Raw genomic sequence first — 18038 nt, 5'->3', positions numbered from 1 at the left:
TGAATGTGTTTTAAACACAAAAAGAGCGGCCTGGCAGCTTACTCTGCCTGTCTGTCTCTGCCGACACGGACCTGCACATAGTGTGCGACTGCACGCAGCCCCCTTTACATAGAAGTGAAAAATGGTGCGGGGACTAAATCATCCCCCCTAAAAAAAATAATCTAGATCTGCCCCTGCCTGGCTGTATCTGACCCTAAACATGATATCTTCCACCCGGTTAAAATGCTCTGCGCCCAAGCAGCTCACTATTCCAGTTATCTCTGTAAAATCCACTAATTGTTAGGAGGGAATTTTATTTCACAACAATAATTAATTCAGCCCAAGTAACTGCAAAAGTAAATTCAGTGGGAAGTCCAGGAACAGAGCGTTGTGCGCCGGGTGGACGGGAGAATTTTGGACGGTCTGCTAATCTGTTTACTCAGGTTCCTGGGTGTGGTGAGTGTGGAGTGTCAAATTGCTTTAAACAACTGAGTGTAATACACAGAAGAGCTTATTAAAGGTGTTAACTCAACGCTCCTGACATAATGATCGAGAAAACTTTTAAGAGTTGAAAAAGAGAGGGTTACAAGTGTTATAATTGTACTCCATAGAGGACAAGTCTACACCTGCACCAGATGACAGATATTGTTTTTCTGGATGAACTTACAACTGGAAAAATTATATATTTGGTGAGAAAACACATTACCTCTATTGTTTTTTAAATCAAACACACAACATCATTACGTCTACAACTCCTGGCCTGTGAGAACTGACTGATCTGCAAGATGGCAAATGATACAAGTCGGTCATTTTGGCATTAAACCTTAAAACATATTTATAGTAGTGAATTAAACTGATTTGTCTTTCCTTAGTTGTCAGCTGCTAAATGTGAGAATTGTTTAATAGTGTAGTAGTGTGAGAATTGTTTAATAGTTTGTGGATGTTGCAGTTTTAAAGTAAATCTATCATTAAAACGCATATATCTTTTGAAAAAAGTTTAATTTAAATAATAAAGTTTTTTTAATAGAATTTCTTCTGCTATCACCAATTCTAAGACGGAAGGATTGCAGAGGTATTAATACTACTGTGATCCTTGTTGAATGCCTGCCGGAAGCTTTCGCTGGTGAGACCCGGCGAATCTTTTCCCAGGCGGTAACCCTTTCATAGAGAGGGAGAATCCGGCGGTAGGACTTTCATTTTGCCGTGGGGGGCGGGGCCAAAATTCAGCAATTCACCTCGAATCGATTCATGGAGGCTCTCATCCCACCCACTTCACTAGAAGGGTGCAGATGTGGGAGAATGGTCTGCTCTCCCTGGAGTCTGAGAGACCTACGTGGAATTCGGGATTCTTACCAATATTCCGAGAGAGTGGGCAAGTATGCTCTAGATAACGCAAAGAGGTGGTATAGAACGTAAAAGTTGCCCATTTGTGTATATGCAAATAAGCTCCTGCCCACTTAGGTTTCTAAATCTGTATTTTGAATTACATGCATCTTATACTATGCGGAAACCTTAAAACTAGCATATAGATGCTTCCCCAGCTAATATGTCACAGTCATCATTCTCAACTTGAAAACTGCCCTGTCTTGTATAGGTGCAGAATTTATCAATGGTTAGGAATGTATTTCAAAGGCACCTGTAACTCAACATAAGAGGCATCTCAAAGGGGCCTGCTTACCTTCCATCAGCAAGCCTATACTGTACTGCACTCGCATTTGAACGTCCATGATCCAAAAGTGCCAGGGCCTGTAAGTATCAAAATACAGGCGCAAGTTATGCATTTGCATCAGATTTTACCTTTACATGGCACACAAAATTATGACATACAAACGTATTTCTAAAAGTCATACACTCAACACAATGACTGATCTCATAAAAATAAGTCTCATTTGGCCATAGCTTGCCGTGTACCTGTCATGCTAAAGTAATTTGCTTTCACGTGGTGTCTTAGCAGAGGATACGGAACAGTAGTATCTCTTGTGCGTCACTGATGGTGCAATGGTTTTGTGTTTCTTTTGGTAAATCCGCAGCAGGAGGCACTTATACAATAAAACCCATTCACCAAGGGGAGAATGACAGGTGTTGGAAAGACGATCGGACCTAATCATACATTTTTCTACATGCAGATACTGATGACTGAGAGTCTGTGTCTGGGGTCCATTCATGGCTCTTTGTGCTGGCTACAATAGGATTTAAACTTCTCTACATCTGCTGAAAACTTTTTAACAAATTGGGTATACAAAAGACCAGACATTTTATCTCTCAACTGATTGAACTGATAATCCGCCACATTCATTAACACTATTCATCTAATGCATGGTTAGAGAAAATAAAATTGAAGAATACACAGATTTACCTGGTGCAAGATACAAAACATTGTCTAGTTCTTTGTATGGAACTGTGTACAATCTGGTCTGTCATCTAGGTGTATAAGGTAACAGGTTTAGATCAGGCATAGGGCCATTTACTCTGCACAGTTAGACCGCTTGAAAGCTCTCTGTATTGTATAGAGGTCACTATAAGTTACTAGAATTTATAGGGTCACTAGAATGCTCTCTGTATTGTATAGTGGTCTCTATAAGTCACTAGAATGTGTGCCAATCACTAGGATGCTCTCTGTATTGTATAGAGATCACTATAAGTCACTAGTATGTATACTGGTCACTAGGATGCTTTCTGTATTGTATAGAGATCACTATAAGTAACTAGAATGTATACTGGTCACTAGGATGCTCTCTGTATTGTATAGAGATCACTATAAGTCACTAGAATGTATACTGGTCACTAGGATGCTCTCTGTATTGTATAGAGACCACTATAAGTCACTAGAATGTATACTGGTCACTAGGATGCTCTATTTATTGTATAGAGATAACTATAAGCCACTAGAACATATACTGGTCACTAGGATGCTCTCTGTATTGTATAGAGGTCATTATAAGTCACGACAATGTATACGGGTCACTAGGATGCTCTATTTATTGTATAGAGATCACTATAAGTCACTAGTATGTATACTGGTCACTAGGATGCTCTCTGTATTGTATAGAGATCACTATAAGTCACTAGAATGTATACTGGTCACTAGGATGCTCTCTGTATTGTATAGAGATCACTATAAGTCACTAGAATGTATACTGGTCACTAGGATGCTCTCTGTATTGTATAGAGATCACTATAAGTCACTAGAATGTATACTGGTCACTAGGATGCTCTCTGTATTGTATAGAGACCACTATAAGTGACTAGAATGTATACTGGTCACTAGGATGCTCTCTGTATTGTATAGTGGTCACTATAAGTAACTAGAATGTATACTGGTCACTAGGATGCTCTCTGTATTGTATAGTATTGCACCAGAACCCCCCCCGTTCCCGAGCACCTACCTACGAATTACGTCTTCTGGTCCCTCTCTCTCCCCTCTTCGCTGCAAGCGACACCTTTATTCTTCTTGCCCTGCTGTCACTAGTGCTGGCACAGTGCGCGGTGCGCTGCTTGGTGAGGAGATCTCGTGAGACTATGACATAGAGATGTCATGGTCTCACTCTCACAAGTCCTCCTCACTAAGAAGCGCACCACACCCGCACTAGTGACAGCAGGGCAGCTAATGGAAATAGTTGCATAGAGTGACAGTCGGGGGCAGGGCCACCTCCGACCCGATGAAGAGGCCGGCATAATTAAAAGAAGAAAAAAAAGTGACAGAACTCATAAAAATCCTTGTTAGGGCCCCCCAGCTGCCCGAGGCCCCTGGGCTGTAGCCCAGAAAGCCCATTGGGTTAATCCAGCCCTGGTGGTCACTATAAGTCACTAGAATGTGTATCAGTCACTAGGATGCTCTCTGTATTGTATAGTGGTCACTATAAGTAACTAGAATGTGTATCAGTTACTAGGATGCTCTCTGTATTGTATAGTGGTCACTATAAGTAACTAGAATGTATACTGGTCACTAGGATGCTCTCTGTATTGTATAGTGGTCACTATAAGTCACTAGAATGTGTATCAGTTACTAGGATGCTCTCTGTATTGTATAGTGGTCACTATAAGTAACTAGAATGTATAGTGGTCACTAGGATGCTCTCTGTATTGTATAGTGGTCACTATAAGTCACTAGAATGTGTATCAGTTACTAGGATGCTCTCTGTATTGTATAGTGGTCACTATAAGTAACTAGAATGTATACTGGTCACTAGGATGCTCTCTGTATTGTATAGTGGTCACTATAAGTCACTAGAATGTATACTGGTCACTAGGATGCTCTCTGTATTGTATAGGGGTCACTATAAGTCACTAGAATGTATACTGGTCACTAGGATGCTCTCTGTATTGTATAGTGGTCACTATAAGTAACTAGAATGTATACTGGTCACTAGGATGCTCTCTGTATTGTATAGTGGTCACTATAAGTCACTAGAATGTGTATCAGTTACTAGGATGCTCTCTGTATTGTATAGTGGTCACTATAAGTAACTAGAATGTATACTGGTCACTAGGATGCTCTCTGTATTGTATAGTGGTCACTATAAGTCACTAGAATGTATACTGGTCACTAGGATGCTCTCTGTATTGTATAGTGGTCACTAGGATGCTCTCTGTATTGTATAGTGGTCACTATAAGTCACTAGAATGTGTACTGGTCACTAGGATGCTCTCTGTATTGTATAGTGGTCACTAGGATGCTCTCTGTATTGTATAGTGGTCACTATAAGTCACTAGAATGTGTACTGGTCACTAGGATGCTCTCTGTATTGTATAGTGGTCACTATAAGTCACTAGAATGTATACTGGTCACTAGGATGCTCTCTGTATTGTATAGTGGTCACTAGGATGCTCTCTGTATTGTATAGTGGTCACCATAAGTCACTACTTTGCCAATTGAAACTCGTTTCTTTGAAATTATGTTTTCCTCATTTATTTTGAAACTGTGGGCCTGAGATCTGAACCCTGCTTGGTCCCCCTTCCTATATACTTTAATGTTATTAAACAGAGGTACCCTTGTTTGAAAGAGGGGACTTTACTGTTACAAATAAGTGTGCCCCCAAGCTTGTCTCGTAAACCCTCTATTACTGGCGTTTTCACTGCTGTCTGCATAGAGGACGTGGGGGCATGTACATTGTGACATCATGGCCTGTGCACACATGTATCCCTGATGTACTGTAATGAGTCTTTAGCTGCAGCACTACAAGAAAACTCACCTGTTAAGGTGGGCAGTGATTAGTGGGTTTTCTTGCAATCCCTTAGCTGTGTTTTTGAACTGCACCTAGAGGGTATATCCCATTCACCCCTAGCAGTCAAGTTTGTATACCCTGGTATTTTCCTGGCTTCCCTGGGCCGGAGTACTATACCTATAGTTCTGTAATACCGTCAGCTTATGACTTGTAATTACTGACTAGGTAAAAATACCTCTAAAGCACCTCACTTTGTTTTGCATTTAGGGAAGGTTTAGTAGTAAGGAGATCCAAGTAATTAGTTATTGCTGTCTCAATCTAGACAATGCCATTCATATTCATACTACAGTAACGGAGCGCTTCTTAATCTTATGAATGAAAGTCAGCCAGGGAATCCTGCCAGCTCCCTCCTCCTGGAATCCTCTATACTCGCACACGCTAGAATAGCTTGTTTTGTTTTGGGAACATGTGTATTTTCCTACATAGCATTTCACTTTACTACTTCTGCTGGTAAAGCCATTTTTTTTCTCTTCTTCTTTTTTGAAAAGACATTTAATGCTCAGTGGAATTGGGATATTGCTTTGTTGCTTTGAATAAAGGAAAGTTATTACAGGAGGACTCCAGAAAAAGGTGTCCCCTTGGTTGTACTCAACTAGTAGCGCTGTGGGTCACACTGGGGTCACGGTTTAGGATGTGCTCTGAACCACTAGACCAGGGTTGGCTAACCAGCCGGAGCCTAAGAGCCAAAAAATATCCATAGATGCGGCTAAGAGATGACTTTACCTTTTATATATGAGTTTATATACATATACATAGTATACACATGTGCATACATACACACACACACACATAGTTTGAAAATATAACATAATTTACAATATTTTGCTAAGTGGAAAAGAATATATCCAACATTGCTAAAATGTTCAGAATAATAATCAACTCATCTCTTACCTAGTTGTTGTGTACAGCGGAGGAGGGTTCAAAGGGGGACTTACAGTCTCTCCACAGTAGCTCACGGTGCTTCTGAATCCACAATCGCTGTGGATGGAACTGTTGAAGTGGGGATAAAAAAAGTCATAAATAGCCAACTTGCCCCTCAGACCTCTTCACATTCCCACCAGACCTCACCACGTGCCCCACATACACATCAGCCTTTCCAAATGCCATGAGATCTACCCACATTCCCCATACATGCCAATCAGTTTCTCCACATGCCCAATACATGACAATCAGCCTCTCCATATGCCCCATACATGACAATCAGCCTCCCCTCATGCCCTATACATGACAATCAGCCTCTCCACATGCCCAATACATGCCAATCAGCCTCCTCACATGCCCCGTATATACCATCAGACCTCACCAGATGCCCATCAAACCACCCACAAATTCCATCAGACCTCACCACTTGCCCCTTATATGCCACAAGATCACCCCACATGCCCCACATATGCCATCAAACTTCACCAGATGTCCATCAAACTACCCCACAAATGACATCAGACCTCGCTATATGCGTCTTAAATACCCAACATCACTCCACATGCCCCTTATATGCCATCAGACCTCACCAGATGCCCCTTATATGCCATCAGACCTCACCAGATGCCCCTTATATGCCATAAAACCTTGCCAAATGCCCTCAGACCACAACAGATGCCCCTTATATGCCACAAGATCACTTCTCATGCTCCTTATATGCTATCAGATTTCATCAGATGCCCATCAGACCACCCCACATATGCCATCAGACCTCACCAGATGCCCATCAGATCACCCCATATATGCCATCAGACATCACCACATGTCCCTCATATGCCACCAAACCTTGCGCATGCCATTAGACCTTGCCAGATGCCCCTTAGATGCCACAAGATCACCCCACAGGCCACATCAGACCACCCCACATGCCCATCAGCCTCCTCCCAATTTTATGAAATCTAATTCTCACTCTCTGCCTCCCCTATTTCTAGGACTACATCTCATAGATATGCTGTTCAGTTTTTAGCCCTGTACCACATTATATTGTGCCTTGGAATATATATTTTTTATAACAATATGCCCCTTACTCACTACTTACTTACCTACTGTCAAAGTCAGCAAATTGGATAAAGTCATTTCAATTAAAATCGAGCAAACTTGGTTGTCTTTGTCTAAAAAGATGCATACGGTACGCTACGACGTACAAGGGCACGCTACGGCGTGGAAGGGCGTACGCAGCTACAACACGTGGCAGCAACAGTATTTGGTCTTTTACCATACATTCGCACAAACACGCATACTTGTAAAATAGTACACATTAATGGTAGTTGCAACACATAGTCAGTTATGTCGAAATATAGTAGTAATTATGTGTTATAATATGAGTTATATGCACATTAGTGAAATATATGGAACAGGTTGAAGGAATCATATTATGTGTGGTATCATAATAAACCTCTATCTAACCTTTTATCTATTGTAAAATAGAGTGTCAGTTGCTGTTTGACGAGGCAGGTGCCCAACTGGTGTACGGTATACAAGGCAGGTATACCGGGGGCGGAAACTGAATAAGTTTTCGCGACGTGCACCCAAGGGTAATCGTATCGCTTACAGATTAGCTTTTAGCGTTGCGATTGCACCGCACGGCAAGGAAAGCCGTGAGTGTGACTTGGGAGTAACGGGGAGGAATTACGTTGGTAAGGCTGGTAATTGACTTTACCGGATGCTGCCAAGCGTAATAAACTCAACAGATTTTGTTGGAGAGTCAGGGGTAATCGAGGAGCTGATAACCCTTTAGTCCGCATTGATATTTCTGTATTAGAGGTCCTCGTTTAATACGAGAGGAAGCGAGTGGACGCGGCTTGTAGCAAATACGTTCACAGGCCGGTAAAATATCTCTAGCGGTAGTGTTGAAATCAGTGGCAGGATATTGTGTTATTTCTGGAACCCTATTTTGTGGCAGGATATTGTGATTTTTCTGGGACCCTATTGTTTAACATGGGTGCTAAGCATACGCTAGAGATGGCCAAGGTACTGGCCTATTGGTTCAGCGAGGTTTCTCATGTGTAAGAAATATGGTGCATACGCATTTAACACTACTTATAGCAGACAGACAGCAGACACAGACTCACTGGAACCCACGAAAAAAAGGAAGGAGGGAGAGTGCACTCCACTGTCTGCTCCTCCTTCCCTCATTGGATTGATTGCACACTGTGACCTTCCTGTATTGTGTAGAAGAGGTCACATGACCAGGCAGTTGTGCTGGCTGGGGACCAAATTGCCCCTGCCGGTGCCTGAAGGATTGGAGAGCATGCTGGGAATCGATCTGCCCCTTCTAGCATCGAAGCTGCATTTTCAAGTTAAAAGAGCCGCAGGTTAGCCACCTCTGCACTAGACAGTCACATGGGGAAATCACATCAGGAAGTCAAGGATGCCTACCACCAGGACTCAGATTGGGTAGCATAGACCTGTAGGCAAATAGGTGAGTCTGCCATATGCCGAGAAACGCGTTAGTGATTTTACATATCTATATTAAAAAGAAGATGCATGTTGGACATGATAGTAAAATCTCATCTCTATAGTTAAATGTTTAACAATTTGTAATAAAACGCCCTGGCGATTCAAGGCATCACTCAGCGGGGGTGGGGACAGGTTGACGCAATTCACTTTTAATCCCGTCATGAAACCCCGCCCCTCTGACTTCACTAGGGAAGGCTGTGTGCTCCAAGATTTATGCAGTAATAGGTAACTGTAATTGGTGCTGATCCTGAGTACAGTGGATATCATTCACAGTGCACACTCAAGGAGCAGGACAAAGCACTTTCGCCTTGCACCTATGTATCTGCGCAGTCCACTTACTGTGCATCAAATATACACCTACTTTCTGCTCTTGGAAGAAACCTCTTCAAATTTGGAGTACGCCTAGGTAATATCACATCAAAGTCATGGATCCTATAACATTAGTTTTTTTCTGTAAATAACATTTTTCTACTTTGTTTCTACAATACTGACATTAATCACTGGAGTGAGGGATATTGGGACTGGCTTTTTTGCATATGACATTTCTGTGTATGTGCAGCGTTATAATATATTAGTTGGACTGCGACTAGAAATGCAAGAAGTGCGGCCGCTTTGGAGGCTCGGAATTGAGGCGGGCCAGCAAAGTCAGGTCGCCCTCCCCAGGCCCTGCTCTGCTCTTCTGAGAAGGGGGTTGGAGCATGCACAGTGTAGACCCACGCGATAGCAATCTATATCATTTCATTCATCACTTTATGAATGTTTGGTGAAATGTTTTCGCCTTCACTTATTGCATATATTAGTTTATAGGTAACATTGTACCAGTGAGTGTACAGGACAGACACCATGCAACCTGGTTGCTGGACTTGATTGACAAACATTCAGATCTGTAAGCAATGTGACCACACATGTAGATGGGTACATTGCACCTATCTGGCCATTCAGAGACCAGGAGGTATATTTACTAAAATGCGGGTTTGAAAAAGTGGAGATGTTGCCTATAGCAACCAATCAGATTATAGATGTCATTTTGTAGAATGCAGTAAATAAATGAAAGCTAGAATCTGATTGGTTGCTACAGGCAACATCTCCACTTTTCCAAACTCGCAGTTTAATAAATCTAGCCCCAGATTGGGAAGTGCATCTGGTCACTCTGTACTTCATGCTACTTCTAGGACAACATGATTTCACACACAATAAAGGAGGCCAATGCTCGACCCAGTTTATCCAATCCAACTGTATTCTGTAAGGATGGAGTCACACATGGTGTTTTGGGCAATCACTGTCCAATCAAATCTGCACAGGTGGTTATCTTTACATATTAAGTCTGGCAATGAAGGTTGCTCCCATTGGAATTCCTTGAGCTGTCCATAGAGGGAATGTTCACGGATATGCGATAATGCATCTCCTGCTGTACATTATTATTATTATTATCTTGGATCGAGAAAAACATATGGAATTATTTAGAGTAATATGCTCCCTTTTGATTTCTTTACAAATAGGTTTAATCAAGTCAACCCTCCGTCATGCTGTACGTATGACTTTTGCACTGGGTCTATCTTTTGTTGCTTATAGTTTTCGCATATGTTTACTTGGCTTTTAAGATATGTTAAGTGCGTATTGTCGCTAACCAATAACGATTGTCGAACCTTGATTTGTGTTTCTAACGCACAAAGATTTATTCGCAAAAAGTAGTATAATATATTCAAGCGAAGTGATAATAAGTACAGCCGTTACTTATCGCAGGCGCTCTGGATCCAGTGTACAGTCATTCAATCCTGAAGTCTGGGGACAAGATGTCTGAACACTAGATGAGAAGCTGCTGCTTATATGCACACAGGAATACAGTAAAACAATGAAGATGTTATAGCTTGCTTCTATTGGTCCAGGTTTCAGGAAGGTCCAAGGGGTTGTCAATCATTGGCTAGTTCATCCTAAAGAATCCAAAGGAGGGGGTCATCTCTCCAGGGGGTATGCTCTACTCTTCCCGCCAAGATTCCTTAGTCTTAAGTAGTTCATAATTCCCTATCATTCATAACTTGTGTATGCACTCTGCGATTCCTTCGCAGAGGGAACCGAACAGTAGCAAATGTTAAGAGGTTTATTATGATACCACACATGATATGATTCCTTCAACCTGTTCCATATATTTCACTAATGTGCATAGAACTTATAATATAAAACATAAATACTACTATATTTCGACATAAATGACTATGTGTTGCAACTACCATTAATGTGTACTATTTTACAAGTATGCGTGTTTGTGCGAATGTATGTAAAAGGCTAAATACTGTTGCTGTCACGTGTTGCAGCTGGGTACGCCCTTTTATGCCGTAGCGTGCCCTTTTACGCTGTAGCGTACCGTACGCATCTTTTCAGACAAAGACAACCAAGTTTGCTCGATTTTAATTGAAATGACTTTATCCAATTTGCTGACTTCGACAGATAGATTATCTGTGAGTAGTTTGTAATTTTTCCCTGTGTTTGCGTGGGTTTCCTCCGGGTGCTCCGGTTTCTCCCCCCACACTCCAAAAACATACTGGAAGGTTAATTGGCTGCTAACAAATTGACCCTAGTGTGTGTGTGTGTGTGTCTGTGTGTCTGTCTGTCTGTCTGTGTGTGTGTTAGGGAATTTAGACTGTAAGCCCCAATGGGGCAGGGACTGATGTGAGTGAGTTCTCTGTACAGCGCTGCAGAATTAGTGGTGCTATACAAATAAATGGTAATAATAAATAATAATAATAATTCCTAAAGGTGTTGGAATGCATGTTTTGTTCTCAAATATATCAAAACTAGACAAGAGGTCAAGTAATGAGAAAACTCTGGCTATAATATGTAATTGATCTATTATTAAAGATAAACAGCAATCTAATGCCATTCATTATATTAAGGTATATAAGATATTCATTATCTCTCCAGCTTCTAACACCGTGACTCATCAAATGTATCATCTAATAGTCTATGAAGGTATCCCTGTACGAAGCCTCACAGCGCTCACAAGACACCTGACATTTTTAGAAGTGGGTCTTTTCAACAATCTCAGTTTCTAACTAAACATAGGTATCAGCTGCCTCTGCGAGATTTTGTTACAAAATTATGTTGGTTTCTTTCATATTTTCTTTATTTTTAAGATACGTTTGATTTTATGATTGCGTTTTGTGATACATTTCTTTTGTGATAAATGAATTGAAAAATAATTGTTCTCATTTTTTGGGACAGGTTACATTTCTAAAATACTGAGGAATTATACATTGCGAGCCTGCGATGGAGAATACGTTTCACTCAGATGTCCTCACAAAACAACCATCAGTATCCAGTCTTCATTCTATGGACGGAACATGCCCAGCCACCAAATATGTCCATCTCGCCACACGCAGTCATTCCCTACGTTTGTGAAAGAGGATGTATCCTGTTCTGCTGACACTTCTCTCCAGGTACACATGGGCATCTTCTATCATGTCTAGTTATACTAAACGATGACCTCACCAGAGGTGCACTTGGGGGAAGGGGGGGGGGTTCAGTTTCCCAGAAACCCCCCTTTCTCTAATTATGTAACCTCTCAGTTACTAGATACATTAAAAGTACTATAACACATTGTCTGTAGTCTAGGAAACATTTCCATGAGCATCTGAATATGTTTTCATGAACATTGACCTCAACAAAATGGTTGCCGTCACGTTTGTCTCTAGTGTATTATTTTTACAGTTTTGTATCTAGTGCTCTAGTGTTTGTCTGACATAGATTAATATTAGCTTTGTAGAGTAATATTATATTGGTTAGACAGCTTACTTTATGCCTTATTCTGTTTTATGTAACAGTTTATTACATTTATATACATTTTACTGTTTTAAATCGTTTTTGAATACAGCACTACTGCCTACTTTCTGTTTTGTATGCAATTCTGAATTGTTTTGCTATGCTGAATGTATGGACACTGACCAGTACCACTTTTCTTTATGTCATTTCCATGCTAAACATATGTACACTGCACAGTGCCACTTCTCTTTATGTCATTTCAATGCTATACATATGTACAGTGCACAATGCCACTTCTCTTTATGTCATGTTCATGCTATATCATGCTATATATATATGTACACTGCACAGTACCACTTCTCTTTATGTCATTTCCATGCTAAACATATGTACACTGCACAGTGCCACTTCTCTTTATGTCATTTCAATGCTATACATATGTACACTGCACAGTGCCACTTCTCTGTCATTTCAATGCTATACATATGTACAGTGCACAGTACCACTTCTCTTTATGTCATGTTCATGCTATATATATATATATATATATATATATATGTACACTGCACAGTACCACTTCTCTTTATGTCATTTCCATGCTAAACATATGTTCACTGCACAGTGCCACTTCTCTTTATGTAATTTCAATGCTATACATATGTACAGTGCACAGTGCCACTTCTCTTTAAGTCATGTTCATGCTATACATATATAGACTGTACAGTACCACTTCTAAATATGTTATGTTCAAGCTGTACATATGGATACTCACAGTACCACTTCTCTTTATGACATTTTTATGGTGTACATACGAACACTGCACAGTGTGTCTTCACTTTATGCAATTCTTCTGCTGTACATATGAACACTGCGGAGTACTACTTCTCTTTATGTCATTTCCAATCTTGGAAAATCAGCGGGGGCCATGCTGGGTTTTTTTTTATTAAAAAAAATGAAATTTAAATTTAAAATTTTAAAATAAGTTAAAATGACCGAGATTTCACAAAACTTTCCTGATCAGGGTAAATTTCCAGTAAACCGGGAATAAAACTGGAAAATGGAAACCGTGGAGCAATCGCCTCTCGGCAGTAGTTTCTGCACCAGTTAGTATTAGATTAGCGATGAGCCCACACATATAACCTGATGGGTGGATAGGGCCAGAACCATCCGAGTCAGCCCTTCATTATAATCCACCACTGTCAGGCTCCAAAAGTTGGTGCTGGCCAAGGTACTTTGTCCCCACCCCCTCTCGTCACCCAGTTTAGGCCTACAGCACTGGAACCTGTCTGCTTTCCATGATCCTGGTAGCCACTATTGGGTATGGTTAGTGGTGCCAAGGGAGAGACCCCCACCAAAATACTATAGTACGGGTTCAGTTATTAAAGAAACTAGTCGTCTCATGGTGCAAAGCCCCTATAAAGTAGCTGTATAAAGTATGTGTTTAATAGGATTTATATTCTTTCCAATGTGTGTTATTTCACTGGTTAAGGGAAAAGTGTTTTCAAAAGCACTTTAACGTTGGTTTATGAGCAATTTTAGTATATGTTTCTAGCTAATTTATGTTTGCCAGACCACAGACATGTATTAGTATTATATTATGCTGAGGCCAGGACATCTAACTGCTAAAATGTTGCTGTAAGACATTTCCTGTGGCTTGGAGTCAATTGCCTGTGTAGTAGCATAGCCTTGGGGTGTGTATGCTCACTGTTTGGTCTTACCTTGCTTTCAGCAACTTTTATTGTGGTCTTTGTTATACCGATTGCAGTCTAAACAGAAGCCAAAACTACAGCCTTGACAGTTCGCAAATAAAGGGCTGGCAGGTAGGTTACAATTGTGTTTCTCTGAAGGCAGACTTGAAAGTTGTTGTTTTTTTGTTTCATAAAAACCTTCCCTCGAATACCGACTTCATGCTCCTCAGCAAATAATGGCATCTTGAGGAGTTACATGTCACTCTTAGGCTAAATACACATCAATGTTGAAACCTCGGCTAATATGTATTTAGTCATGATCACTGTGTATTGTAATTCAAGAATACCTCTGTAGTCTGATATCTGCGCAGTGTTTTGACATGTATAAAAAAAACTGTGATTATTCTTCGTTTTGACCAGGTATCATTTACAAGATTTTATATTTTGTTTGTGGTTTGTCTTTTCTGTTTGCTTTGTCTGTCTGTGAGAGACAAATAGCTTACTAGTTATACTACACTGAGTGATACAATAAAAATGCACAATAACACTCTAAACATCACACCATACTCTAAACTTGCTTGACAAGGCTGTATACTATATAGGTCATATAGGCAACTGCATAGGGAAGGAGTGTTCAGGGAGCATCCGATAATTGTTTTGTGGGCAGCACGGTGACTAAGTGGTTAGCACTTCTGCCTCACAGCACTGGGGTCATGTGTTCAATTCCCAACCATGGCCTTATTTGTGTGGAGTTTGTGGGTTTCTTCCAAGTGCTCTGGTTTCCTCTCACACTCCAAAAACATACTGGTAGGTTCATTGGCTGCTATTAAATTACCCTTAGTCTCTCTCAGTCTGTGTGTGTATTAGGGGATTTAGATTGTAAGCTCCAATGGGGCAGGGACTGATGTGAATGAGTTCTCTGTACAGCGCTGCGGAATTAGTGGCGCTATATAAATAGATAATGATGATGGTCATTTTATTTACTATTTTTCTACTTTGTCTTTAATTGTCCCACACAAAAAAAAATGGATTTTGGGTAGAGGGATGTTAACAATATTAACAATTTAGCATTTACTCACAATGGCTACTCTAACGTCAGCTCTGTTACTTTAAGTACAAATGGTGGCTGATCCTAATTTACAGATAAATATAATCAATGGGTGTGGGCCAATAACTTCCAGTAAAATAAAAGCCCCCTATGTTACTGTTCCATTCATACAACCAAACGGGCAGCTCTGTATAGAATATATACGGAAACTGTGGGTTTTTTTTCTGATTAAATTGAAGGCAAATAACATTGATTTCACCTATGATAATATGTATATTAGGACTCAATATATTGGTAGGACAATTCATTATTAAGGAAAAGCATTTTAAATAGTCATAAAGACTTTAATATTACTATTATTATTATTATTATTATTATTATTATTATTATTATTATTATTATTATCCTCTATTTATATAGAACCAACATACTACTCAGTGCTGTACAGGATAATATTTGTTCATTCATATTAGTGCCTGCCCCAGAGGATTGTAAAGTCAAATTCCCTAAGCAATGTGGCTTAGTAGTTAGCACTTCTGCTTCACAGCACTGGGGTCATGAGTTCAATTCCCGACCATGGCCTTATCTGTGTGGAGTTTGTATGTTCTCCCCATGTTTGCGTGGGTTTCCTCTGGGTGCTCTAGTTTCCTCCCACACTCAAAAAACATACTGGTAGGTTATATTGGCTGCTATCAAAATTGACCCTAGTCTCTCTCTGTCTGTGTGTGTATGTTAGAGAATTTAGACTGTAAGCTCCAAAGGAACAGGGACTGATGTGAATGAGTTCTCTGTACAGCGCTGCAGAATCAGTGGCGCTATTTAAATAGATGGTGATGATGATTCCTTAATGCAGGCTTTTTTGGACCAGATCCAGCTACTTGGTCCCGTGAACCTTATGACCAGACTAGTTATAGCATCCTTGGTGCCCGGTATAGCAGTCGGAAGAGGAACTCACACACACGCAGGCTGACAGCGTTAACCTGCTGCCAACAGAACCGCCCGATAATTCCAAATTCAGTTTAATTGGATTATAATTGGGCATGTTAACATTACACAGAGTGCGATATTGAGCCAAATGGTTACATCACCCCGAATTCATTGATGAACACCGTATGACATATGGACTACTTTATAGGTCCGCGGAGGGAGACGTTAGGAGGGTGTTCTAAGCCATGTATTCATATCGTGTGCCTCACTGTCATCTTCTGTGTTATGCGCATGGACTCAGAAGTAAACGGTTCAGCAGCTGCTCCTAATATGTCAGAGTGGTCAGCGTGTTTACTAAAAACTACATACACCAGAAAATCTATTTGGTGAAGTTTATTTTAAGGGGGAACATTAACATGTTCGGCCCCCTAAATGATCCTGTATTATTTCTTACTGCTATTGTCAGTGCTGTGTGCTAATGTGGAGAAAGTGTGATTAGCAAAAGCATAAAGCGCCACCTACAGGCTGTGAGAATGTATTACATACCACTTAATAGTATATTTTCTTGGAGGAGGGGGGGATATTTTATGTAGGGCAAATAATATAATTAAATATCTTCTTTTAACAAGAGTGTGTTCATAAATGTCCAAATGGATCCTCTGAAGGGAGATATTAACATCTGATGCTGTGGATCCGATACTAAGAAACTCTCTACTTTTGGAACAATTAACTATGTGTGAGTACGTAAAAGCGCTAATTGATCTGGAGACTGTGGTAGAGAGGATCATAAGGGAATGGAGGCACCGTAGCAGACAGAGCAAAGCCGCCGACACAGCGTGCTAAGTTCCATCCATATACTTTATCCCTGAGAAGCGGACTACCTATTTTCAGTTCCAGAATTATTCAGTTCCTGTTTGAAAGTAGAGCTACTAAGTGGATCAGAATATTAACATTATTTTGTGAAACTCTTACCAGTTTGATCATTGTTTGAACTCATTTTAATTATACGAAGAATCTGTTGCCTATAAGTGCACTGTAGGTTAAATCGGCAATGGAATAACATTAGCACGCAGTGCCTTTGATATTCAAATTAATTGGACTTTTTCCTTTACATATTTTTTATTTTTAACATAGGTATTGTTTATAAATGTTTTAATTTATATTTTGATCATTATTCAATAATTATTATATTTTATTATGCCAATTGATTAATTTGTCATTATATTGCAACTCTGTAGCTACTCCCTGTCATCGGTTTTATGTTGATGGCCAACGTTGCAAAATCATTGGCGCTGGTGGATAAAGGTTTAACACACATCACGAGGAATTAGATTTACTCTTTATTACTTTTATTCTTTCAGCAGTATTCACACAGTGATGTGTAACGCCCCCTCTGATGCTGGTATTCACACCTCCCGGTGACTGAATGTGTGGCCCCAACCCTAGGCCCCAGAGGGGACACACCAGCAACATAAGGCTGGTATGAGGTGAGGAGAAGTGAGTGGGGAGGAAGGGACAGCCAGGGACACGGGACAGAGGAGAGGACATACTGGGATCACCCCCACTCCCCACACCCATTAATCTGGACAGTGGGTCCATAATCTGCTGCCACAAGGGGCCAAAGTAAATGATATCTGAGAGAATATGAGCGACATGGGACAGATATTAGGGAGATATTACCCCAGAGTCTGGCTGTATGATAGAGGGGAACTCAGTCAGGGGAAATATACCACATTACCTCAGAATATCACAGTATGGCTGAGAGAGACAGCAGCCAAAATACTGAGTGTTACATTTGAAGAGATAGACAGCACCAGATTAGAGAGACAGTGTTATGTGTCAGACTGAGACACCCATCATACACAGGGGCGGACTGGCCCGGGGGGCAGGGGGGCATCGGCCCCCCCGGGCCGCTCGGTCAGGCCGCTGTTAGGGCCGGGGGGTAGGCCGCAGGCTGCAAAATACAATGCTTTC

General features: G+C 40.7%; 1 protein-coding gene across 1 annotated transcript in view; it reads left to right on the top strand.

Annotated features, from left to right (window-relative positions):
* EVA1A (eva-1 homolog A, regulator of programmed cell death) overlaps nt 1-18038 on the top strand; it is a 264800-nt gene that overhangs the window by 42143 nt on the left and 204619 nt on the right. Inside the window, exon 2 of the mRNA XM_075201349.1 lies at nt 11865-12079. Within this exon, the coding sequence (XP_075057450.1) occupies nt 11865-12079 (215 nt within the window). The remainder of the gene's footprint in view (nt 1-11864; nt 12080-18038) is intronic.

Source organism: Mixophyes fleayi, chromosome 3, assembly GCF_038048845.1.
Source record: "Mixophyes fleayi isolate aMixFle1 chromosome 3, aMixFle1.hap1, whole genome shotgun sequence".
Taxonomy (NCBI): domain Eukaryota; kingdom Metazoa; phylum Chordata; class Amphibia; order Anura; family Limnodynastidae; genus Mixophyes; species Mixophyes fleayi.
The sequence above is the reverse complement of the archived record's forward strand: the minus strand, read 5'-3'. Positions and strand labels throughout refer to the sequence as shown.